The 27,080-nt window shown below is 37.5% G+C and overlaps 1 protein-coding gene across 2 annotated transcripts in view; it reads left to right on the top strand.

The window, feature by feature from the left end:
• PTPN12 (protein tyrosine phosphatase non-receptor type 12) overlaps positions 1-27,080 on the top strand; it is a 69,286-nt gene that overhangs the window by 36,072 nt on the left and 6,134 nt on the right. For both annotated transcript variants that reach the window (XM_064421921.1, XM_064421920.1), the window contains exons 5-13: positions 681-719; positions 1,448-1,519; positions 2,938-2,997; positions 5,443-5,585; positions 6,976-7,042; positions 7,621-7,698; positions 7,792-7,890; positions 17,009-17,094; positions 24,364-25,328. In XM_064421921.1, coding sequence (XP_064277991.1) covers positions 681-719; positions 1,448-1,519; positions 2,938-2,997; positions 5,443-5,585; positions 6,976-7,042; positions 7,621-7,698; positions 7,792-7,890; positions 17,009-17,094; positions 24,364-25,328 — 1,609 coding nt within the window. The remainder of the gene's footprint in view (positions 1-680; positions 720-1,447; positions 1,520-2,937; positions 2,998-5,442; positions 5,586-6,975; positions 7,043-7,620; positions 7,699-7,791; positions 7,891-17,008; positions 17,095-24,363; positions 25,329-27,080) is intronic.

The following is a 27,080-nucleotide window of genomic DNA, read 5'->3' as shown; positions in this document are numbered from 1 at the left end:
CAAACCACTTACCTTTCTTTTTTATGCTAATATTGGTTAGTTATTGCTTTATATATTCTACATGTGTTTAAACGCTTTTGTCAGGAATTAACTTTTAAATTCCTGTGGAAATTGGATAGGTTTGACAATTTACTTCTGAAATTTTTTTTGGGGGGGTAGTTGTTTGACATGTATGTCATTGTTACTTACTGTAACAAATAGCTGATCTGTTGGTGCATTTTTATTGTGCTACTCATGCTTTCTGAAATAGCTTCATCTAAGAAATTTGATGGTCGAGGTTTTTGGGGGGATTTGTTCATATTTTATGCATTCTATGTCTATTTATGCAAATATAGCTATGTTTCTTCCAGCTGGCAAAGGGTTCTATATTTTTATAAGTTTAGACTTTACAGTCAGACTGAATAAATAAGGTATTTGTACAGGATTACAGTGAGTTTGAATTAACTAGCCTTGAAGTGTTGTATTAGTGATGTAGATTTTGTGAAGGATGAAACTTGGTTGCTGTTTTAGAATTACAAGAGCATGTGTATGCAGGACAATATTATCAATAATTAGTCTCTTCCATAGTAACCAGAAGTGTATCATCTCCCTGACAGAAGCAAGTGTTGAAGTGTAGGTTTAAGTTGCATGATCCAAAATCATTTAACTTGGAGCATCTTTTTTTTTTTTTTTTCTTCCAGATAATTGTAATGGCCTGTCGAGAATTTGAAATGGGAAGGGTATGTGTCCTAAATACAAAAATAAATGAGCTTTGCCCATATGGGGCAATAGCTGTGAAACTTCATATGCCAAATGCGTAACTGTGATAATAATACCAGATGAAATGAGAATGCTTATTCCTACATTTCTGTACATAGGAAATAGTCCATGAGACTGCATTTCTTTGCCCCATTTTTAGGGTTACATGATTATTTAATGGATTATCTCAGTGGATATGTGTTCATGTACAGAACCCTGTACCAAGGGTTTGTTTCTGTGTGTGTCACTGTGGAAAAAGTGTCTTGCTCTTTGTGGGATGAAGGCCAACTATGAAAATCCCAAGTCCTTCAGAATTTCCTGTCAATTCATACAGCTGCAAAAACAATTTTTTTTTTTAAAATCTCTCTTCTTTATTCTTATGACCTTAGAAGGAAATGCAGAATTGTGAATTCCCAACTTTGACAAAAACTAAGCTTTCGTTGCTCCCCTCTGCATGATGCTTATGCATATGGTACAGGCAGACATGAAGTGTGCATCCTAATTTGCAAAGTGTCTTTTGCCTGTATTTATGTTGGTTGTTTGAGGTCTTGGTTTTGTTTTTCTCTTGTTATCCAAAAGGAATGTTATTTTATTATTTTAAAAGAAGTCCAGAATAAGGCATTCAGGGCTGTGATTTTGTCTGCTCTGCTTCTGTTAATCATCTTTCAGTACCGTGCATGAATTAAATTAGGATTCTTTACTTTAACAGAAAAAATGTGAGCGTTACTGGCCTCTGTATGGAGAAGCAGCTGTAACTTTTGGACCATTTCGTGTTTCTTGTGTAAGTATAAAGCTTTATCAATTAGTTTTCAAGTACTGAGTGGGTTTGTAACTTAAATGTTCAATTAAATGTATATAGTGGGCTTTTTAGTTGTTCAGTACTAAATTTTACACAAGGACTCTCAAAGGAACATGCACATCTAAGCTGTGTGATTTTTTGAATCCTCCATGATTGTTTCATTTTTTTAAAGAAGGAAACCTGTGTCCCTTGCTCTTGTATGTTTTTATGTATTATTTCTTGAACTTTATATGCTGCTTGAATGTCTGTACCATGCTCCAAAAATCCAGGTCTTGTGCAGTTGTTTTGTCTGTTATGACTTGTACCTTCTGAGTGAACTGAAAGTAACACTGGAATAGGTTATTTTTATTAAGTTAATTAGCATGATGTGTTTTAAGGTGTTGAGAAAGAGTTTGCATGCCTGTTTATTCAGCTACTAATACGATTTTGGGATAGTCTAACAAAAATTAAGTACACACCAATTCATCTTGTCAGGAAAATACATACTTGTGAATTTTAGTCTATAAAGATTCTGAGTAACCTTTTCCTAGGGTAAGTTGATTCAAATTTGGCTGCTTTTTGCCCTGTTCCTTGTCATACTGGTGAAAGGGGTTTGTGTGTTTGTTGTAATTGACTTAGCTACAGCAGAATCTCTTACCTTTGGGTGCTCTGGTGTGTGTGGGCTACATTGCTTTAAAACCTGCAGTGTTGCAATTGCTGATGGGAAATGGTAAATTCCCAGGAGGAGATAGCAACACATTAAAGCCTATATTCAGTCTCCTGAATTCTCTGTGGGAAGCTGTAATGCAAAGTTTTTAAAGGTATCTTCATATCTGGTGTTAATGGTATTTAAAGTACAATATTGTTTGATTTCTGCAGTATAAGCTTTCCTTGATATTCCAAAGGAAGATTTGAAAATTCTGTGAGCTAGAAGCTAGATTTTTTGGCCACAACCAAGATAATTAGTGATTCTTTTAGATGCATCCTTAATTGAAAACAATGGAAAAGGAAAAAATAAAAGGAGACATCAAAGGATAGAGTGGTAAGAGGCTGAATTTTATACAGAGGGATGGCTGTGAAAGGCAGTCTGTAAATTAAAAGTATGGAGAAATAAAGCAAAAGAGGTACTTAGAAATATTCTTGTATGGCTTATTGATAAGAACAGACGGCTTATTGACTTTGGAACAGACAATTTCAAAACTCACACTTTTAAGCCATTTTGCACATCCTGTGCTGCAAGCTAACTGGCTGGTGTGTTAATCAGTGTTTTGATTGCCCCTCTCTTGATGAAATCATAAATACAAAACCAATAAATTAAAAAAGACCCCTGGGTTTAAAGTTTGCAGTTTTACTTATGCCCTGTATGTTGCATATTGATTTTTAATATTTTTTCCAATGCTTTGTTGTTTTCTCATGTTTAGGAAGCTGAGCAAGCAAGAACAGATTATTTCATTAGAACATTATTACTTGAATTTCAAAATGTAAGTACACAGTCACTTCTGGTCTCACCTTCAATGGTTGTTCAAAAGTCTCCAAAATGATACAATGTCAGAAACTCATGAAAATATCTTCACTTTTTTAGGTGCTGATTATGGATGTAAGTGATAAAGTTTGGAAGTGATGTTAAAGTCTTAGCATATAAAGGAAGAATAGTGAAACTCTTTGCCTTTTCTATGTTCTTGTTTACCCAAATGGCTTAAGCTTTTCTTATAAAGTTACACTGAAATGTCAGATGTCAAATGTCAGACTTCATTTGACTGAAAGCAGCTACCAGTAAATAAAAACTGTAGAGTCCTCCTGTAAAAACACAAAGCACAATACTCTGTTTTACAGAATACCTGTCATTTAAATTGTCAATCAGCATTAATAAATGATTTATTACAGGTTAGTCTCATTTGTGGCTATGTTTTCTTTATCAAAGCTTTGTTCCATTTCAACAACAGATACTGCAGCAGTTATGAAAACTGCTTAATCATGAGGGGAGTAATTTTGGGGAATAATTTACTGCAGTATTTGCTAGAAATACATGAACTTAATCAGTTTGTTTCTGTTAGTGCTCATAACTGACTGGGCTGTGGGACAGTTTAGATAACAGAAATTCTGTGTAGTAATTGGGGTTTGTGACATTGTTTGAAATGTTGCACTTCAAAACAGAACTGGATACCAAAACCCCCAAAGCAGAACCTGCCTTCCTTTTAATACCCAAAAATTGCATGAACCAGTTCCACCAGAGACTGTAGCTGATGTAGATTTTGCTTGCCTACACTATACATGCAAACCATGTTTGGCTATTGACTCTGGGGAGTTCTGTCCCAATTGGAAGCCTGTGTACTGCTTAAAAACTGAGCAGCAACAAGAAGTTACAGTTTGTGCTGAGCTTTTGATCTTAGCAAGGAAACAGATGTTTGTTCCAACAAGGAGCAATTTCACTGAAAGGGTTAACAAGATGTGTTGATATTTGATATGTGCATCTGATAAAGTGGTTTTTCTTCAGATTTATGTAGCAGATTTGCTTGAGGATTCCTGTAAAATTAACTGCAGATTTTTCATCTTTCTTTGAAGAATTCTAAGCATAGCCTTGCACTGGGGAGGAAAAGTGTATTTGTGGTAAAAAGTAATATCCTTTTAAGTTTGCTTTCAGGTTTTCCAGAATAATTATGTTTTGTCACTTTTGTAGCATTTGCAGTGGATTATCATACAAAAAGAAACTATGCAAAAGGATTTAAAATTTCCATAAATCTCTAAAGTTTTTTTAGTTTCTAGAAGAAAAAACAGTTTGACTGAAACTTGATTATTTTCAAGAAAGAACTTTGGTTGTTTAGTTTATAAGTGGCAGTAGAGAAAAAGGACTATAAAAGCTCTTTTAAATTTTTGACTTTCATATAGAAAACAAATCCTTTTTTTCCCTGACCATTCTGCTAATGTGAAAAATCACTAGTCTTTGTAGAAGTAATTAAGTGAAATTTATTGCTGGGGCTTAATAGATAGCTCTAACTCTTCCTTTTTATTGATGACCTTGGTTTTACATTATCATCTAGATTTTTCAATTTGTGTTTTCTCTTGTTTTAACTAGCTATGGTGTTTCCATAGAGCTGGGAAAAGTCAAGCATCAAAAGCAGATAAATTTCCATGCTCAAGAGGCCTGCTATGTTGCTCCTCACATACTGAAACAGAAGGTAGTGTAGGTCTTGAAGCCTGTAGGAGGATCACAGCCTTTGTGCTCTCCAGTACAGTACTTTGGGGGTATACTGGAACCCAGAGGTGTGACACCAGCATTAAAGGTGCAGTAGAACCAGCTGCTGGTAGCTGCAGATGCTTTGGGTAGTGAGGAAAGGGAGGATTTTCAGGGATTCAGGTAGCTGAGTAGCTAATCTGCTCTAAAGCCTGCTTCTTACCTTGTCTTTAGTACTATTGTAGCTCCTGCTACTAGAATAAAAATGTACCTGTTGTTGTTGCAAGTGTGATCCATATTTAGATATGGTCTCCATTATTTCTATTGTTCTCTGTGCACACGTGCATACACTTTATTTTGTAGTGTGACAAAACAATGCCTTTGCCCCCATTTTTTTTCCTCAATGTAAGTTACTGAAGTACAAATAGAAGAAGAAAGATGAAAGATTTTCTCCATTTCCAGGTTATAGCTGTAAGGACATAGAACCTTTTCATATGGTGCAGGATTGTTGGTCCTTTATCCATATAATAGAGAGGGGCTTCTGAACTGTCCCATAGGGCATGTTCTTAGGCACTATCAGCACTTCAAATATGATTTCAGAATTTTTCTTCTATTTTTTGAAGCGGTAAAGGCTGTAGGATTTTTAATCCAGTATATAACTTCTCTTGTCAAAGCAAAGGTTCATGGAACTACTTCTTTGGTACAAACTCAAATATGTGTTATCATTAACAGCTTTCTCCCTGCTCTCCCTTAGGAGACTCGCAGTGTCTATCAATTTCATTATGTTAACTGGCCTGACCACGATGTCCCTTCATCTTTTGATTCTATTCTGGACATGATCAGCTTGATGAGAGAATACCAGGAACATGAAGATGTTCCTATTTGCATTCACTGCAGGTATCAAATGTATTTATCTTTTAATTTTTAAATGTTTTCATTTTTTGAAGTCTAGACTTTTGTTATGGGTTGCACTAGTTTTGGTTCTAAGTCAGAATTGAGTTATTTATTTTAGTCGAAAAAAAAAATTGTGTCAAAATTTAATTCAAAGTCATACAGGCTTTATTTTCTTAAAACTGATGCCACAGTGAAATTTTGCTTTTACTTCAGTTTAAGACATAATATCAATCAGAAAAGAATGAGCCTTTGAAAAGGGACCTGTTTTGAGATTTAAGACATAAATCCTCATCAGGACAAAACAGACTTTGAAGATCACTGCAGATCAGCTTGAGAGTAAAGGCTCCATTTTTAATAGGAGAGACTACATGGAATCACTAAGAACTCTGTCTGTGTTCTAATATGACAAAAAAGATCTTCAGTGAGTAGGCTGTAGTTTCCAGTTGGGAAGTCTTTACTTCTCAACACCAGTTTCATCTTTAACCTGAAATTTGGCTAACAGAAAAACTGTTAAGACTGAATTGCTATGAAAGTATTTTGCTGTGTTGACACTTCAGCAATTTATTTGGAAATCTTACCTATTGTTTTTAGCACTTTTTAAAGCAACAAAAGTTCACGTGTTATGTCAGGAAAAATTGAATTAAGATTTATAAGCCAGGACATGTTAAATTAATGGGATGTAAGTCTTTAGAACTTAGTTATTCTCTTCAGGGGCTGCATTCTGTTTTTGAGTCATCACTCTTAAGTGAGGTCTAAAAACATAAACCGACTTAGCACTGAAATCTGTTCACTCTGTCCTGTTCCTTTTGAATGTCAATATAATTCTGAATGTTGATTCTTTACAACAGTGTAATGATAATGTAATAAATAGGCATTGATTATAACTCTGCATGTGTAAAACAGGAATTCATACAATTAGGAAAAATAAATAAGATAGTTTGCTGTCATTCTTAAACTTTCAGATTTATGTTTTTAGCTAAAAAGGAAAAAATATGGATGTGATACTAAATCAGAAAATTGTGGCAAGTCTTTCAGTGTCTTCTGTTCTGCCATTTTACATCATTTAGCATTAAACTTGGAGAAGACCATACCTGATGAAGCAGTAGTAGCTGGGAATAGTGTGACAAAAGGAAGAGGCAATAAAATTGTTAGCAGTGAATCATCTTTCACAACTGCAGTTCCAATGGCTATGAGAACTTGCGTTAAGATATTCAATGCTGCATTTTGCACTGCTGATTTTACTTGTAAGACAATATAGTGTCAGGCTGAGTGAATTAAAATTATACTTGAGGGATTTGGATTTTTTTTTAATGTGGACTTTTGAAATATAAGGCTTATAGTGTTTTTTATCAAATTTAAATAATATCTAACACCTCTCTGTTTATGTTCATAGTGCAGGGTGTGGAAGAACAGGAGCCATCTGTGCCATAGATTATACGTGGAATTTGCTTAAAGCTGGGGTAAGGAATCCTAAAAGAAGTTTTATGACATTCTGTAATTTCATAAGTGATTGATTGAGCTTCCAAGTGTTCAAAAATAGTGAAATGTTTAAGACATTCTGGAACCTTCTTGACAGGTTGGATGTTTAGTTTCATTGCACTCGTGCTTTAGTATGAACTTACTTTCCTTTGACATCAAGTTTTTATCTAAAAAGATCACTATAAAATTCTAATTTTTAACAAATAGATTGCAATATAAATTGATTTTTGAATTCAACATTCTCAGTCTCTGATTTATCATGCAGCTCAAATATAAAGGGATAACTTCATTCTGGGATTTTTAGATTATGAAGCATTGTTAACATTGCAGTGTCATATTAATAATATTGGATATCTCATTTCAAAAGCGCTTGAAATGTTCTCATCTGGTCTAAATCAAATGCCAGTTTGGAGTTGCTTTGAAAAAAAATTAAATAATTGCAGTGTGGAGAGGAACAGATTACCTACAAAAGTTACACTTATTTTTTTGATGTTTAACAGCTTTTGTATTGTTGCTGTGACAGTTATGTCATTGTAATTAACTTGCTTCTTTATTTCAGAAAATACCTGAAGAATTCAATGTATTTAATTTAATACAGGAAATGAGGACGCAGAGGCATTCTGCAGTGCAAACAAAGGTATATTTAGAACAAAAAGTTTGTTTTAAAATGAATGTGATAATTCATCTTTGAAAAGATGTTGTGCATTAATTTTTATCTGGTACCTTATAGGAGCAGTATGAACTTGTCCATCGAGCCATAGCACAACTGTTTGAAAAGCAACTGCAAAAATATGAAAGTTGTGCAGACTGGAAGATTGCAGATGGAGTGGTAGGTGTCTTTCCCATATGTAGCTGTTAGCTTCTGATGAAAATTCTCCTGTGAAGTTGTTTTTAGAGTGTTCAGTGGTGTGATCTTATTAAGTTTCTCATGTTTTTTGAAGTACTGCTTGCATTGAAATAGGTTAAGGGAGAGAAAAATAAGTTTAAAATGCTTTTGTCAAGGACCTTCATGCTCTACCCTTCTTACAAAGGAGAAGGAAGAGGAAAAAATATTCTTCATTGGCATTCATAGTATTTGAGGATTTTTCTGCCTTTCTATCCTTCCCCTTTAAGCTTCATGTCCCCTATAGGTTTATTCTCTTTTTTATGTTTAGATATGTTTTCTTGGCTGTTGCTGGGCACTGTGTGAGAAATGGCTTTTTGGATTAATATCTTCTTTCTTCTTTCTTGCTTTCTTCTTTCTGTACCACCCTTTGTCCCTGGATTGTGTTTTGTTTATTCAATGTTTTTCTGTCCCTAATTGGTGTAGTTTCCATAGCTCTCTAGAAGGAGTACAAGTGGGATCTCCAGGACTCTTTGAAGCAGTTTTAAATGTGGTTTTATTAATAAGCATCCCATTTATTTTAGGGATTTAGCTGTCCTATATGTGCTTTCTAGGAATGTTTTCAATTCCTGGATTAAATGCATCCAGCCTTCTGCTAACTCCTAAGAATTTATATCAGTTCCTGCAGTACTTATGAGGTACTTACGACTTTAAGTTATGACAAGAAGCCTGTTGACTAAATGCAGTGGATAGGGCTGGCTGCTTTTATTTGTTATAGGTTTGATTAAGCTGATGTGTGGTTCTTTTTCCTGAGAAATGAGCATGGCAGGGTTTGGAATATGCAGATTGATTAGCTTTGTACAGAAGTGATTTCTGAGTACTTGAGTTGTGATCATAAAATAATAGATAGATCAGTCTACTGTATCTTCTGGTTATTTGACTTAAATTAGACCTGTGTTTGTGCTCTTACCTAGAATCAAAAATGTCTCTTATTTACTTATTCCTAATACTATATATACTAAATGACTTACTATTCCAGAAGATGAGTAAAGCTGTGGCACAATATGGTGAGAGTCTGTAACAAAGGCAAGTGCTGTCATTAGCACAGCTTGAGAGATTTGCTGACTAATAAAACAAGATCAAATAGAAAATGTATATGGGGGTGAGAGAGGGATAAATCCCAGCTCTGAAAAGGCAGTGATGGAGTGAGTTTTGAGTTTTACTTGGATATGATGTCGGTTTATGATCAACAAGTTGTAAAGGAAATGGAATTTTAGCAGTTAATTGGAAACTGGTAAGAGCAGAGAATGTAATGTCCTTGTGTGGGTACCTTGCAGTTTGACTACTGACTGCATGTCAAGTCTGCTTATCTCAAAAACATGTTACAGAATTTGAACATTAAACAACTGGACAAGGATCAAAGGTGTTGGAAGGCTCAATTTAAAGAACAGCCAGACTGAGATGGAGAAAAAAATGGCTGAGGTTAAATACAACAGAGTATTTACTGAGTAACAACAGAAAGCTGATTGCTCTTAACTTTTTCTAAGGGATACCAGTAAGACCTGAAAGACTTAATAAAAAAGTGACATCTGTATAAAAATGCAACATGAAACTGCAGAGCTTCTTGCAGCTGAAAGCCTGCATCTTTGGGGTGAATATCTCACCATCTTGGAATCTTCTTCCATGAGTTTCACTGACCTCTGACCTATGAAATTCCAGAGTTGCAATCTGTTGGAAAACATTCTAGGGAAGGGTCCCAGTATGCCTGCTCAGATCTTATTCTTCCCTGGAAGTTCCCTTTTGGTCACTGCTGGAAGCAGGGCCAAGTAAATCTTTGTTTGACTAGGCATAGCCTTTTTTGTGTTGGGAAATGATGCTTCTTCCTACTGTTACTTGAATAGTTCTGCAAGAAAGGTTGAGGGGAAGGAAGTCTCATAGGTGAAGAATTTCTGTATCTAAAAGTTTGGTACTTAAATTGGCTACTGTCCATTTTTTTACTGAAAATTTGCTTTTAATGAATTAAATGGTATAGGCTTAGCTTCTCTTTAGGATTTATAAGGGAAACTTCACATATCCAGTTAAATATTTTCTTGTAGTTTTAACCTGATTCTCAGAACTTTGAAGCTCACTTGAGACTTCGTTATGATATTCTGACAAAGCTCCTTTTCACCTCCAGGAGTGTATGTATCATCTGTTGTATATAATGTCTGATTTTCCCCAGAAATTTTCTATTTTGCTGTCTTTTAAAAAACCCCAAGCATTCAGGAATTTATCCTGGTTAAGAAACGAATTCTGAGGCAGGAAGTTTTAAAGTAACTTTATTAAATACAATGTAGTATTCTAAGGCTCCTTCATGTATGTAACTGTGCCTGCAGATGCTACAGCAATATGAAGGCTTCAATATGTGAACGGTTTTAATTAAGTCTGGTGAAAATAATTCCAAATAAAATTCATGTGCCTACTTTGGATATAATACTATTAGTTAAGAAGGAGATGCTACTGGGTTGAAGAGGAAATGTGTCATTTATTCTATTTTGATAATACTGTGAGAAGCTGGAGTGCTCTGTAGGGTTGGTTTCAAGGTTTTGTTTTCCTCTTGCTGTTCTTTCAAGCAGTGTTTGAAATGGGTTGAGTTCCAGAGGCTCTGAGAGGAGGGCCTGCCAGTAACATCCCAGTAAAAGGTTAATCTGATTGGCACTGAGGGGCAGCATTCATGGGGAAGCAGCTCAGACACAATCCCAAACGTGTGTTCCTGGGAACTGGCCAGCTTTTCCCTGCTGGAAACAATACTGTAAAAAGTCAGCAGCAAGGGATGCAGGGTTTGAACAGAGATTTAGGGTGAGAATTTCCATTAGAATTTGATAGATCCCAAACCATGTCAAAAATACATGATGTGCTTTAATGTCTTACCATATAGTTATACCTATTCTGAATGTGTAGAGCTGCAAATCTTTAACATAACACTAAGTATTTAAATGAAATGAAAAAAGGAAAGCTCTGCTCAGATACCAGTAATTTCAGCAGTACCCTGCAGCAGCCCGATTGCAGGGTGAAGAATTGCTGCTCAGGGGCCATGTTTTTGTGATAAGAAAAGAGTTCAGATGCTGATTTGATAATCAGAACTGTTCCCTTCCCCTACTTAGTAGTACTTTCAAGTTACCAAACAATTAAATTGGAACAGAGTCTTGGACTGAAGCCCTTCCCACTGAAGTTCTTGATCACATTGTCATGTATTTCAAGTTGATAGCTGTGCTTCTCACCATCATTGGCTCTGCTAGTACTGCTGCAAAGTTATTACACTTGGTGTTGTGTTTGGAAGCTTTGAAATATATGTGAAATCATTAATCTTGGTCATCTGATAAGGTATCAGATTTGTATCAGTAAAATATTTTATTTGAGAAGGTTCTTCATGAGCTGTAGTGAACTATATAGTTGTGAATTGTAGCTGTCTTGGAAAGTCTGAATCATATGGAATTTCATCAAGCTGGATGTTCTGTTTGGAAGTCAAAAAAAGAAAATTGGTTAAAAGACAAACAAGCAAGCTCACTTTCAATTCAGAAATGTTTCTTGTTGAATTTTTTCTCTTGACAGTACCAAGCATGTTACAGTATTGCAAGTCCTTGCTTTGCCCTTATCCATGAGTAGAAGCTTGTGTTCATAAACACTTTCTCCAAAATCTGGCAGTGCTGGTGCTCTCAGTGTCTCTTGCATTTCGTGCTGTAAAAGCAGCAGAGTTCTGTTGCTGTGGTTGACTGCACTTGTGGAAGTCACAGAGGAATCAGCTGCTATAAGAAGAATGTTGTTATTTGAAGCATTAATGGTTTAGAAACTGTAAGTGAAGAGACTGTGCTGTTCATATTCTCTTTGCTGTTTGGCAGCTTGGAAGGATATTTTTTGTCATTGCAGCCTTCTAAAAAATCATGTATTTCTTCAGAGACATTGATCTCGTTGCCTCTGTTGGAATGTTTTATTTAATCTGAGTCACTTGAGTGTATCATTTCAATCTGAAGTATTTCTCTTTTTATCTACTGATGCTCAGTGATTCCCATGCTGCTTTATGAAAAGGGCAAAAGGAATGTCTCAATTCCTTTTAAGGGAAAACATGAGATTACTTCTGGAGGAGTCTTTGCAGTAAATTTCCCAGTATTTTACTAGTACAGAAAGCTTCTGAATGACATTAAATGTTTCCACAGTGAGTTCCAAAAGAAAATGATACATTGCAATTCCTGGGGAAAAGGTTTTGATTTGTAGGCAGTGTGAGTGAAATCTCAGTCTGTGGTCCTCTGTTTGCTTGAAGGTAGTGACAGCACTGTTTGGTGATTGAGCCCGTGGTGGAAGCAGGTGGGGAAAGCCCCCTTGGGAGGTGATAGCTCAGTTTGGGTTACCTTAGCAAGCTGGGCTCAGGCACTGCATCTGCTCTGAGAATTCCTTGTTTCTCTGTATTACTACAGGAACACAAGTTACTCTGCATTTCAGTAGACTAGGGGCAATCTACACGAAGTATTTGAGTTTGTGACCTTGTCATTTGTTAATGTAGTCTTTCGTAGGTAGGTGTGCACTCATCTCTATATCTGCAATTTAGCAGCATACCTAGAAATTCCTAACTATGAGCACTTTCACTTGATCTCAGTAGCTGCTCCCTCAGGGAGCAACTCCAAGGCAACTCTTGAACTGTTGAGCATTTGATGCATATAGACACAAAGGCTGGGGAAGGATCCTGTTCTTCTCTTTACCTAGGCTGCAGTGAGAAGACAGGGCAGTGAGACAGTAGGACAGTTGTCTTCTGTGAGAAAGCAGGGTGCTACACTGAACACTTAGTGAACTGCACATTTGTTAATCCATTTTTAAAACATTATTCTGTATGATAACCCCTGTGAGCTACGTATCTTGTCCTGGTTTGTCTAAGCTGATACTTTTAAAAATTGTGCTCTGCCTGAGAGCACAACATCTGTCTAGAGAAGCAAGGGAGTGTTGACTGATGTCGATAAGCTGTGCTTAGGAAGGCTGTGGAAGGCTTTTTCTTAATACCACCATCTGCTCCTCTCAACAGATGCAGCCATCCCAGTGAGATACCCTATATTCACTTTCAGAGCTCAGCTTCCTCGTTTCTGCTCCGTGCTAGTTTTTCTGCATGTTTGCCTGCTCACTTAGTTTGATACATATGACAGGGAAATCTGTGAGTTGGTGTCACTCAAGGGTGAGAAATACTCAAAATACTGGTTATTCCCTATTTCTTGTAACACAGAACTGAGAACAAGTGACAGGGAATGACTTCTCTAAAAGTAACTAAAGCCTTCTCACAGAAACATCAATCCATCGATCTGATTAAATAAAGTAGCAAAGTACCTCTTTTTTGGTGGCAGTAATTTATGTAATCATTCTTGCTCCTCATTCAATATAACTAAAACAGTGAATGGATCTGAAGTTTAACCTGATGCACAAGTGAAACTTTTGGCACCTCTCTGTCTTCCCTCTGTACAAAATTGGGGTAACCACTGGCTTTTCTGGTGTTAAGTTAAAAAGTACCATTTTGTGTGTGCAGATTTTCTTGTTGGGTTTTGTTTGTTTGGGAGTTTAAATGTTTCTTTTTCAAGGAATTGTTTTTGTAAACTCTGTGGTTGTGCATGTGCCTTGGACATTTGAGTTTATATACATTTTTTAAGGCTTATACAAACTTTTTGTTACCGGTAACAAAAATGGCAGTGCCCTTTCAGCTACTTCTGCCTGTCTCAACTAGAAACTGCTTCTTACTGTATACATGGAGTTTTAAAAAGCTTTGACATATGTTAGCTTTTTTAGTAAGCTTTTTCTTCTGCCTGTGAGAAAAGCATATCTCAGGAAACATTCTGTTCACAAACACTTCACTTTACAAACATAGAAGGACAGGGATGCAGCTGCTGGTTTGTTTTCTGGACAAGTTAGTCTAGAGCCAACAGGCACACCCTTTCCCTTGCCAATACCCTTTAGAAAACCGAGTGCATAAATAAGAAATGTGTTCCTGAAAGCTTCTGTGCCAGTAAAACTGAACTGGGAGACTTTTCTGATCTGCTGTAGGATGGAGAGGTTGGCGGTGAGGGGAGGAACTCTTGTGGAGTCTCTCTCTTTCTAGTATCTTTCTGCCTTGTGAAACTGGCATGGGCTGCAGTGCTGAAGCAAGGCCAGCAGCCCACTCTGTTCTCAGGACGCAGTTGTTTAGGATGCATTCTTTTCTAGCTTTGGTTGTCAGTACTTATGAGTAAGGGGAGCCTTTTTAGTACAATACCAATGCACCCAGTGCTATCCATAGTAACAAATACATAAGGGAGAGATTCAGAGTTTGCATTGCACAACTGGGGGAAGTGGGGAGGAACATGACACAACCATTGAGCAGGAAACAGAGTTTATTGTTGAATACTGGGAGCCTCAGCATCTTTGGCATCAAGCTTGAGCATGGTCCTTTCCCTGAATGAGGCAATAAAATTAATGTCCATATTTGTTAAAGGCAAAGTGATCTGTATGGTCATTCATAACTTGATGTCAAAAAGGAGGAAATCCTTTTTTACATTTTTGAGAGAAGCTGGTAGAGGGGCTGGATGTTCATGTCCCATGGTAATGTTTCCAGTGCTGAGGACCCTAAATCTGGGTGCATACCACTATAGACATACTAATTAAAAAAACCCAAAACGATGCACTTTCATATTTTCCCCCAGTCATTAGTTGCATCCAAAGCAGCATGGGCAGAGGTGAAGGGAGGTGATTCTGCCCCTCTGCTCCATGCCTGAGACCCCACCTTGGGTGCTGCCTCCAGCACTGGGGTCCCCTGCTGGAGGGACGTGTTGGAGTGAGTCCAGAGGAGGGACACGGAGATGAACACATTGAGAGGGTTGTAGTTGCTCAGCCTGGAGAAAAGAAGGCCCCAGGGAGACCTTATTGTAGCCTTGCAGTCCTTCCAGGGGGCTCATAAGAGAGATGGGGACAGATTTTTTTATCAGGGCCTGTTGCTGTAGGACAAAGGATAATGGTTTTAATTTCAGACTAGATTGCAAGAAGAAATGTTTTGTGATGAAACGCTGGAACAGCTTGCCCAGAGAGGCTGTAGATGCCCCATCCTGGCATTCCTGACAACAGCCAAGGCCAGCTTGGACAGGGCTCTGAGTAACTTGATCTTTTTAAAGATGTCCCTGATCATTGCAGGAAGGTGTGGATTAAATGGCCTTTGAAGGGCCCTTCCTACAGAAACTGTTCTTTGATTGTATAAAACCAAACAACCTTGATTGACTGCAGTGGGAGCTTCAGTGGTGTTCATTTAAATGTGAGTGGCTTTTATCTACTAATTGAATCTTACTCCAAAAAACCCTGATAGTTACAGCTAGTGGTCAACAGGACAATGAACTCCCTGTGCAATTTCCCTGAAAGGGCTAACACCATGCATTCATTAAGGAACAATAGGGTATTTCTGCTGGAGTACTTGTGCAATATTATATTTGACAGCAAGTTAATGGGGGCTGCTAGGGAAAAAGAGTAAGAAAGATCAAAACAGTTAATTTTTTCCTTCACAGGTAAAGCTCCACTTAGTACACTGAGGAATAGAATTTGATGATAGGCTCTTTACAGTAGCCAGCAGCAGTATGGTAACTTTTAAGACAATTAATGGAAGTTAAAAACATGTAAATAATTCATCTAAATTTAGGTGAAGTTAGTTAACTGTTGAGGCAACTTGTAGTTTATCTTCCAAAGCAAAAATTGCTCACTGAATTCAAATGCAACTATCACACCTGAAGCAGAAATTTAACAGGGAATTCCCTTTTGTTCTGTAAGACTGAAGGAGGTCAGTCTGTATCCACAGTCTCAGCAGGTAGGCTGGCATAGCAGACCCTGTTGCCTGAATATGGTATTGGGCTTTGAAATGTATTACACAGATTTGGGATATTTGTTGTTCTTTTTAAAGATTGCTTTCCAAAAGAGAACTCCTGCAAAAACAGTCTTTAGGTAAAATAAGCATTAAAGTTAAGATAACACTAAGGTCCTCATTGGTTTTGTTGGGTCTTTGGCTGTGGCACATGTTTGGAAATGGTATGTCAGCTTTAGACTGTTGCACGATCTACTTTGATTTTTAATCATGGTTTTTTCCCTATTTTTGCTTAGGGGCTGGGTTGTAGTTAAATAGTGTTGAGAGCCACTCTTGGGGTGCTGTGTTTTAGATCTGTGGTGAAAACAGTGCTGCTGGTTGTTGGTAGCTAATGCTGCAGCTATTGCTGAACAGTGTTTGCACTGTCAGGAATTGGCAAAGGCCCACCTCTGGAAGGTTATGAGTGATTGCTTTTGCACTCCTTGTTTGATTTCTTTTTATCTTCTCCCACTTCTCCTTTGCCTGCTAAACAATTTTGTCTTGACCCATGAGTTTTCCTGCCATTCCTGTTTCCCCTCCAGGGCTGGAGTGGAGCAATGAGAGAGAGTGGCTCTTGTAGGGCTCAGCTGCCTGCCAGGGTTAACACACAATAGTATTTTACATGTATGTATGTGTAAGTGTGTATGGATTTATAAATACATACATATAAAAATATCTTTTATGTTTATGGTCCCAAAGGGAAATTAAAATCTTCATGCTTTGCTGAGTAAATTAAACTTCCCTGTACACAAATGGGAGATATTCAAAAGTGTTTTAGATCAATGCATTAGGAGACAAGTGAGTAAGACCTTTCTCATTTTCTTACAACACTCTAGATTATTCTTATCTTCATTGGAGTGATTGTACAAGTGAAAATAATTAGACTGACTGGAAAAGAAATGCTTTATTATCCAATTATTCATTTAATTATTCAAGGTGAATAATTGGGAGGGTGTACAAGAGCTTGCTTACTAAAAACTATCAGCTTTTGAGTATTTTCTCTAGTGGATTGTTCAATGCCAAGCCGACCAAAATCTTCAGTCAGAAAAATTTGAAGTTGGATATACAAGGTGAAAAATAATTTTTTACATTTAGAAGAGAGTTTTCTAAGTGGTCTCTATATGACAGACAAAAATAGGTCATATTGTTATATGTTACTGCCAAGTGTCATTACAGATCTTTGGGCCTCACAGTTCAAATATTCTATATATCAGCTTTACAACCATGAGTAAAAATACCTTTTTTTCTTTTAATCAGGATGAAAATAATACAGAAAATGCTGTCAGTTCTTCAGATGCTGAGAAACAGGATTCTCCTCCACCAAAGCCTCCAAGGACCCGCAGGTAGTTAACTGTAATCCTCTAATATTTTGGGTTGAAAGATGAATAAAAAGTAGAATTAAGCTACTGATACCATAAAGACTTAAGATGAATGTGTTGTGTTTATAAATAGAAATATATATAATGCAAATAGAAGTCTTATAATTGACTCTAAATGTAAGCTACAATATTTTTGTGAAGCCTGTGTTTAAATATACCAACCTTGCAATAATTATCTGTGCATAGACATGTTTACTAGTCAGAATTGTTAGATCTACTTGTGTTTTAATTGTGCTAGGTGATAGTAGCAAAACAAACCTCAAATAGCCTCAAATAATGACTGAACCCTCCTTTTTGGAGACAAAACCATAATGAAACATCCTCATTTACTCTAGAAAAATCTCAGACAAATCCTGCTTTAGACTAGAGTATGGCAACCAAATGCTGTTATTATTGAGAAGAACTGGTCTCACCAATCCTTTCATTCAGCAGAGGAAAATCTTCTCTACCTCTTAAAAATGCCTAGGCACAGCTTCACAGAAGCCAAAAGTAAATCTGAACTAACAGATTGATCAGTCTAAAATGGGTACCCAACCCAAGTGTTAAGACAGCTAAAGAAGCAATTCCCTGAGCGAGGTGTCCAAGGCCCCCAGCTGGTTGTGCAGAGCTTGTAGTGGCCTTTGGCAGGTGATCTTGCCTGTCTTACATTGCCTGTAGTTAAACAGACATAAGGTGAGCACTTGGGTTTCCTAAAGTTGTCAAACCAAGCAACCACCAGCCAGGTGATGTTCTTGGGTAACATTTAGGCGAAGTAAAATATAGTTCCTTTAAAATAAAGAAAGAGGTGGAAGTAGGTTAGGGCTTTTTACAAACAAATTCCATGGTTGGTGCTATGTAGGCAATGTATTTTTTACCTCGTTCAGATTGATGGTAATGTCATTGTATTCAATTATGTAGATTAAGATGATGACAAAGGAGTCAGTTACCCTGTGTTCATGATGACTTCCAAGCTCTTGGAACTTCATCACTGAGTTTAGAAATCTGATTTCTGTCCAAGAGATTATTTCCTTCCTAGTGTTCCTTGAAATAATCTCAGGTGTACCTTAGTTATTATCATTTTTATATATTAATGTAATATTGACATATGTATAATTCACTTAATTAATGTTTAAGCACACATCTGTCTTATGTGCGCTGCATTGTTGTTTACTTGCTGCATTAAGTTAAAATCTTTTAATCTCTCCTTAAAGCCTGGGGTTTTTTTGGGCCTGTTTCTATAAAATCATACTTTCCCATCTGCCAGCAGTGGCAGGCAGATTGATTTCTTAGAGGTGAATAAATGGAAGCTTTTAACAAAGTTGTTGTCTTTCTAAAATGGAGATTATTTTTTAAAAACAATTAATTAAACTCCTCCTGGAAGATGCTTCTGAGGAAAGACTTTATTTGCTATTAGTCATATCTGCTCAAAATACCCACTAATGAGCATGATTTTTTCTTGATGTGGGGGGTAATTTTACAAATCTACAGCCTGATTCAGTCAGGACATAGAGCCAGGTTTTGTGTATTGTGGATGTTTTGGCATAGATTAACATCCTTTTCCTGGAGAGGATGGGAGAGCAGAATCAGGGAAACATTTTAATTTAATTCCCATATGCGCAAGGAAACATTTTTAGGTTGCCAGCCAAATGTGTACTTGAGTTTTAAATGCTCTGTCTTGGAAGAAGTTACAAGCAAATTGCTGAAGCTACTATTTTTGAAAAGAAATAAGGCTTTAAAATTCTTTATAACCTATGTTGTACATGGCTTTATAATGTGTATTTAGTAAATCAAGCTGCATTTTTTAAGGGAAGGTTTAACATTTGCTTTTTCTAAAGCAAGAAGGGTTATAGGGACTGACAGTGCAGAGTACATTGGGCGAGCTTGGTTTCAGGTGAATTTGCCTGAGGTGATCCTGAGTGAGGAGGAAAAAAATTGAGATTTTTTTTTCTTGGCCTCACGATGCTTGTTTTCCATATTGTTACTGGACTAAGCCATGTTTGCTTAGACAATAATGTCTATGATACCTGTTAGTATCATAGACAGCCCCAAGTCTGCTGGATGAGATGATGACATCTCTGCAGCCCCTTCCACTGGAGAACCACTCGGGTGATGGCACAATTTTTCTGTGAAGTTGGCTTTCTCATTCTCTCTTGTTCTGTTTGTAATGTTCTAATGAAAACATCTCAGGATCATCTTTAGACTTTAGGATCTCTTCTTCTGAAAGTGCAGTTAATACCATGTAGCTCTTGTCTGTGCTAAGGATGAGATGTCACTAAACACTTTTACCATGCCAGGTAGGAAGCTTACTCAGAGAGAGGTATAGTTAATCATTTTAGTACTTGCTTTGGCCTGGGCATGTAGTGATACTTTCTAGGCTGCTTTTTTGTCTTCTTGGAAGTTAGAAGTATCTTTAGGATATCGTTATTATGTTGGTATTAAATTGGTACCTTGTTTACTTAGGTTGCCATGAAGCATCTAGCTGTGCTTGTTTTGCAGAGGTTTGGAATTGTATTGCCTTCCAATCTTTTATCACCATGTAATGCTTTAATGTAATTAAATTTGCTTGTGAGTGTAGTAATTTAGCTTAATGTCTCTCTCCATTTGATGTCAACATAAAAAAAAGTCTAATATTACTCCTTGATTATTACAGAGGTAAACAAGAACAACTCATTAGTGCATACACCAGCACCTTATCCTAGAAATTGCTTGGCTTGGCAGTTGATCATCACTTCTTGTGGAAGTCACCTCCCTTTAGAGGACTTGAGGGCATGGAAAGTCTTTGTTAGATATGTTTGCATTATTTTCAGGTTAAGGTAGGAAGAGGGCATAAGTAAGGTTTAACTTTGTTAGCTATGAGACTGCACAAAACTTAAGTTTTAAGTTTACAGTTTAAGACTGTACTTGATTTTAGGTGATTGTGTCAGAATTCAGAGGGAGCATCTTAATACTTTTGAGTATCAGTCTGTGAAATATTTGTGTGCTTAGTAGTTGATTCTAAAGTATAGGGGAAAGAAGTGGTTTATTTTAGTCAGGCTTGGTTACAAAAAGTTCTTTTCAAGTTCAAATGCAGTTTGAAATCAAAGCATAAACTTAGACATAAACTCATAAAAAGCAAAGATGATTTAGCAGCTTTTTTGTATGCAGTGTAATGAAGAGCTGTGTGCTGCTGTCTGAAGGTGAAAAGGTGAAATACTGTAGCAGTTTAACTTCTCATCAGATTCTGTTCCAACTTCAGTCTAATGATAGTAAATACCTTTCCAGGGTTATGTGTTATTCTGGTTCATTTCAAGCCCTGCAAACTATCTCTGTCTCCTGCAAAGCTAAGACAAAACTCATTGATGGGTGTTCCTTCTTAGTAACTGTCTAACTTGTATGCCACAATTGAAAAACTAAAGAGCCTTGTTAGGTAAATTTTAAGAGATAAATTCACCAGCTGGTTATTTTTATTAATTCATTGTACTTTTATATAAATTATTTGTAGTGCTTTTGCAACATGCTGAAGTAGAATAGTGTGGTTGTCTAGCTTCAGCCTGCTTATGTTGAGTTTAATTTTCCTATTTTAATTATGAGGGAGGATGTAGAGCTTGGTATCTATTTTTGGCTGTTCATATCAGCTGCATTCCATGACCTTGGCATCACTCTCTTTTATTTGAAATACCCTACAGTATGCTGCATAGAATAACCATGGATTACTTAAGGCTTTTTTTCTTTTGAACACTGGCCAAGTTTCATTTAAATCTGAACCCATTGTGTGCAGTTTTAGTAATGTAGCTCTTTTCCATTAGGAGTAGAATGGATTAGATTCTAAAACATTCTAAAAAGTTATGTATTGCAGAGAAAGCAATAAATGCCTTTTTTCATGTATACATTTTTGGTTGAAAGCTGTGGGAAGGCTTTTTTTTTTTTTAACCAATTCTAGTACTTTTGGCAAATTGTGTGTAATTGTAACTATGACAAATAATTTTAAAAAGGTGTTTTTGCCTAATTCATGGTTTACCTGACACCTGAGAAGCCACTGGCACTAGGGCACTGCATCAGCTGTGTGGCAATAAGAGTGTATGAAAAAGCTGCCTTGATCTCCCAGGGAAATTCCATGTCCAGCTGTAAATGAGGAAGTGCCAAGGCAGTGGCATTCTGAGATAATCAGGAGCAGTTGTGTCTCAAGAGGCGCTTGGAGGCTGAGTCATGACAAAGCTTTCTATTTTTTTATCACACTGTGAGGTTTTGCAAGCCTGTGTTTATTTAAAGGTGCAATACAGGGAAGCTTTCTTCTCTTACTTGAATGGCCTGGCTTTCTTTGGTTCTCTGACTCTTTTCTGTCTCAATATCCTCTTTGATGAGCTTTAGGTGAGTTTCCTGGTATTTTAAATCAATCTGGTCTTACTGTCTCCTGTTGTTTTCAACAGTATTTGTAGCTCATTTTCAGATAATTTTCTGCCTCTGGGGGCAGAAATGTCTGTGGAGCACAGCTGCTGAAGGACATGCCCAAAGACAGCATTATGCAGCAGCCCAAAATGCCCAAGATTCACAAGACTTTTAGAAAAAAACTACTACCAGAGATCTTCTGAATGTGTTAATATCCTAATATTTCTGCTGCGTGAAAATGAACAGAAACATTATTTGCAATGCAGAACATGTGAAATAGTGATATTAAAAATATCAGTAAAATGGAAAAATGTTGCCTATTGGGATTTATTTCCTAATTTAAAGATAAAAAATACATTAGACTGCTATTTGGACATCTCAATTGCTGAGCACAGATATCCTTCAATATTGATAAGGCAAAGAATGATTTTTGACAAATAATTTCTCATTTCTTCACTGTAAGCTCTCATCTAAGAAAGAAGTGACATTTAACTTCAAATGTAATGGGGAACACTGTAGTAGTTCTGTTGAGATGTGTAGGAGGAAGTTGTTTAATCAACTTTTGGGCTGCTGATTTGTGCAGCATTTCCTGTATCATCGGTTCTATGGATTCATCTAAGGGAACTGTTTGAATAAGTGTGAGGCTCTGTTTGCCAGTGGATCAAAGGGTAGAGTGATTTTATTGACCAGTAATTGGTGAAGAACTTAATGAATTTTGACTGGTATTGTGGACCTATATCCTTGTTATATCTAGTTTAATGCTAATTTGTTGCTTTAGCTAATTGTAATGAGTAATGTTAGGTCTGTGCCAGATAAGGAATTAGTTTTGCTGATTACAAATAACTCTGGGTCAGGAAAATCAGGTCAATAAGGGAAAACCATGATTTTCAGTAGGAGGATTTAGTGGAGATTACTAGTGAGCACCACTGCTGGTAAAAGGGGGCATGTAAACATTTGTGCAAGTGCACTCACTGTCTCCCTCCCTGTGTTCCTCTCCCCATTTGGAACAGAGGAGAGAAATCCAAGAGGAGGGAATTCTCTTGTCCTTAGTGTGTATTCAATTGGAATGAGACTAACGTCCCCCTGTTTCCTGTCTTTACTAATTCAGGCAAACAACTTATTCTCAAGCTTATTCATTTTTCAACAACTGGAGGCAAGAGTTTCCAAGTTACTTCAGTTCAATTGCTTTGATGTACTTTGTATTTCTTCTGTTTTAATGTAAAGAAAAACAGCAATATACAAGTGCAGGGAGGAGAGGAAGAGAAGGAATGTGAGGCCCAACTCTTTGTGAGAGGGGTCAGGCAGAGATTGGAAGGGATCAACCAGGACTGCAAGGGGACCTCGGGTTTTCCAGATACAAAAATACAGGAACTTGTAGAAGATAGTTTGGAAGCTGTTGTAGTACTTCAGGGGGTTAGGATTTTCACAAACTGAGAATCCAAATGGTTCTCTTTAGCATGGAATCTCTTGTATAAAGATTTTAGTTCTACAACCCATTCTGCTATGGCTTGTTGCTAACAAAGTCACAAGGATGAAACACATGCTGTGGCCTGTCCCAAGTCAGGTATGCTTTTACTTCCCTACAAGACTCCATTATGAAACAGTCTTTGGGCTTTTTTTGTTTTGGGTTTTTTCCTATATGTCACAATAGTCTCAAGAATTTGCACTTGCTGAGTCCTTCTTAGGCATGGTTTGGAAGCAAGGAAGCCGAAGTAGTACTTTGATTTTGCTCATTACGGGGCATGCAGACAAATAATGACAGCCTGTCCTTTCTCTTGTAGACAGAGTTCTTGCACAATCTTGTCCTTCTTAAGCTGGAGGTCTCGTTAGGGCAAAGTAGAATTCTTTCCTTCCATGTGCTGGCCATGCTGCTTTGGATGCAGCCCAGGACATGGTTGGTTTTTGGACTGTGGGTTGGTTTCTGCACACTGCTGGGTCATGTCCAGCTTCTCCTCCACCAGCCCCCCAAGTCCTTCTCCGGGGCTGCTCCCAGTCTGTTCAACCCCCAGTCTGTATGGATGCCAGGGGTGGCCCCAGCCCAGGTGCAGCACTTTGCACTTGGCTTTGTTGAACCTGATGATGTTCTCATGGGCCCATCTCTTGAGGTTGGTGGGTCATCCTGGATTTTTAAAGGAATGAACATTCTAAAATGCCTTCATCAGTTGTGCTAAGCATTTGTCGTCAACAACTCTGCATCTAATCTGACCCCACATGCTTGAAGAACTTCTCCTTTTAAGTATCTTGAGATGAACTGCAATTACAAGTGCTGTGGTCTCACTAATATGCACTGTAATTTGAATCATAAATTCTACTGGAAATATTTTTTATGTTGTATATACCTCATGTCAGCTAAATTTGGTTTGCAACTAAGCCGAGACTATCAAATACACAAACATAATAAAACTCTTGAGCATTTGCAGAAAATTAAATTGAAGGAAGACATTCAATGTTAAGTGGGCTGTAAGGATTTTTTTTTTTAAAGAAATCTTTCTAGGCTTTATTGAAATTTGAATTCCATATGTCAAGTTTCTCAGAGCCACTTAAAGAAAAAAGTAGTGAAATGCTGCCACAAGAGGGCCTATCTTGCAATGTCTTTGCAAAATGCTTCTGGGAAAGGATGTGAGCAATCTTTGAACTATTAGTGAGGATTAGTTGTGGCCTGAATGAATGTGCTTGTGATATTCTGAAAGACATTTTGAGTGTGTTGACTTAATTCTTGCCTACCCCACTAGTCATATTCTATAATCGTTTTCTGTGTGCAATGGAAACTCTGTGTGGAGTTTGATACTGGTGTTACAGCATTAACTACTGCAGTGGCAGATGGATAGACAGCTAAAATCTTGTCAAAATCCAGAAAATTTAGATAATTGTGTCTTGGTTGTTTTGCAGTTGCCTTGTAGAAGGAGATGCTAAAGAAGAAATCTTGCAGCCTCCAGAGCCTCAGCCAGTACCACCAATCCTAACACCATCTCCCCCATCAGCTTATCCAACAGTCACTACAGTGTGGCAGGACAATGACAGATACCATCCAAAGCCAGTTTTGCACATGGTTTCATCAGAGCATTCAACAGACCTCAACGAGAATTATAATAAATCCACAGAACATTCAGGGAAGAACGAACCCAGCGAACACACGGAGAAGAGGCTGGAGCGCAACTTGAGTTTTGAGATCAAGAAGGTCCCTCTGCAGGAGGGACCACGCAGCTTCGATGGGAACTCCCTCTTGAACAGGGGACATGCAATTAAAATTAAGCCTGTGTCATCCTGTGTAACTGAGAAGAGCTTTAAGCCACAGGAACAGATTTCAGGGGATTCATTTGTAGATGCTCCTCAAAACTCATGTGTGGAATACAGCGTGCCACAGTCTAACACAGCCTTAATACCTTCACCAGAAAGTCTGCAGGGCCAGCAGGTGTCTGATGCCCCACCCAGGCCGGATCGTCTGCCTCTGACAGAAAAGGGACACGCCACGTGGTCACTACAAGGGCCTGACAATGCACAGCGCACGTCCCTGTCTGAAGAGCTGTCTTCAGACACCTTGTGTCACGGTGTTAAAACTCTCTCTCTAGCCTCAAACAGCCCAGCTGAACATCCTTCCAGTGATACTGTTGACCATACTCCTCTTTCTGTTCGAGCACCCCTCTGCTTTACTAATCCTCTCCATGCAGATGATTCTGACACGGATGAGGTGGACTTCGACAGAGCCATGAGCAAAAGCGCGTCCAACGTGTCAACCGCAAGTGCCACAGTCTCTGCTGCCACTAATACTGAAAACATTTCTGCCAGAAAAGTACTGCCAATGTCTATTGCTAGGCAAGACTTAACAGCTGTAACATGTTCTGAAGATGGCAAAGGTAGGTTTCACTGAGGTTCACAAGTGCTGCTCTTTATCTAGCTGCATCTGTAGAGTTGGACAACATAAATTTCTTTTCAATACAATTTTCTAAATGTAAATTTGATCAGTGCAGTATGGCAGCTTCAGAGAGGGCACAGGTCTTTTCCTGACAGCTTTCAATTTGCATGTGAGCTGTTTTTGGTATAAAGTGCTATGGACCATGATTAGCTGCTTCAAAAGCTGTACTGTGAGCTTTGTTGTGAGCATTTGTTTAATGTTTTATTTATAATGCATTCCTGTAGGTTTGTATGTGATTGTAGGTTTCTGTGTTATTATTTGGTGCATATTTTTTCTCTATGCCCAGTTTCATGGAAGTGTTTATAATAATTGGGGGTTGACTAGTCAAAGCATTTTCAACAGGCTTGTGCAAATACATAACAATTTCATGCTTATTGGTTGATGTGCTGTTCCTAAAAATGTAGATGTAACCTCATTCACTGCGTTGCTCTTTGAAGTTGCTCATGATTTGGCTTCTGCATTTTAATAGTGTTGTAAATATTTAGCTGTGCTTTCCTCTTTTTCTGTACATGGCTGGGGGTGACAAGCTAATACAGCTGTTCATCTGAAAATCCAAGTTATGCTTTATTAGCACTTTGAAATTTATTTAGTGGCTTTTTATATTTTACTACTTTGAGGTTTGGTTTTTTTTTGCAAAAGTTTGCAAGTTAGAACATCACTTATTGAAGGCAAAAGAGTCCCATAATATGCAAGTGCACATTTCAGTCAGGCTGGCACACTTAGAGCAGATGGAGGATAGAGCAGGGAAGAAGAGATTAGGCCTTGGCAACTGCTTGTGCAAAGCCCAACAAAACAAGAAGTGAGGCTGTGGAGCTGAAGGAAGAACATGAACTTCTGGATCCAGCTCAGACTCCTGTGCTTGGAGTTGCTTACAGTGATGGCCTCACCTCAGGAGGCTGTGCAGACTTCATGACCTTCTGAAGTGAAATGGGGCTCAGTGTATGATGCAAGATGCAGAACCAGCTGAATTGCAAGTACTGGCTTTGTGAACTGAATGTTCACCAAAAGTCGTATATCCAGAGATGTGAACTGTTTTGCAGCCTTAAAAACAATCTATTTCTGTAGATCTTGATGTAGAGCTATAGATATTGATATGTACCCATAGATCTATAGATTTTGGTTTAGATTGTGTAAACACAGGACAATACTTGCACATACCTGTATATTTTTAACACTGTGACTTAAAAGATGCGCTGCAGAGCTGACAAAGCCCTTTTGTCATAGTTATTTCAACTTTGCAAGCAGTTCTTGGATTTGTTTTATAGATTTGCAGGCTATTGTATTTTTCCTTTTAGGCAGAATTTTTTCTGCTTTCCCAGAGCAATCATTGTTTGTCACTGTTTGGAAATTATCACCTCTCTGTGCATCTCACTATGTAGATGCTGTAAGAACATGCAAATAAAATAAGTGATATGTCATAAATATGATAAAGAATTGGAGAAATGTCACTCTAGAATTTGTTTCATGTAACTGTGTATCAGAAACGTCTTGAAATAACAGTACAGCCCTTTGCTGCTGGTATGTTGATCATTTCACAGGAATTTATTAAAATTCTAACAGTAATTTTTCTTATCATTTATCTCATGTTAATAAGGGTGTATCTGTTCCCTGTTTGATCATGAACACTTCCCATTTTACATTCTGGTTGTAGGTCTTGTAATCCCTCTGGGACTCAAGAATATAGGGTTAGATT

Source organism: Passer domesticus, chromosome 5 (assembly GCF_036417665.1).
Source record: "Passer domesticus isolate bPasDom1 chromosome 5, bPasDom1.hap1, whole genome shotgun sequence".
NCBI lineage: Eukaryota > Metazoa > Chordata > Aves > Passeriformes > Passeridae > Passer > Passer domesticus.
Note: the sequence above shows the minus strand (reverse complement) of the source record. Positions and strands in the feature narration are given on the sequence as shown.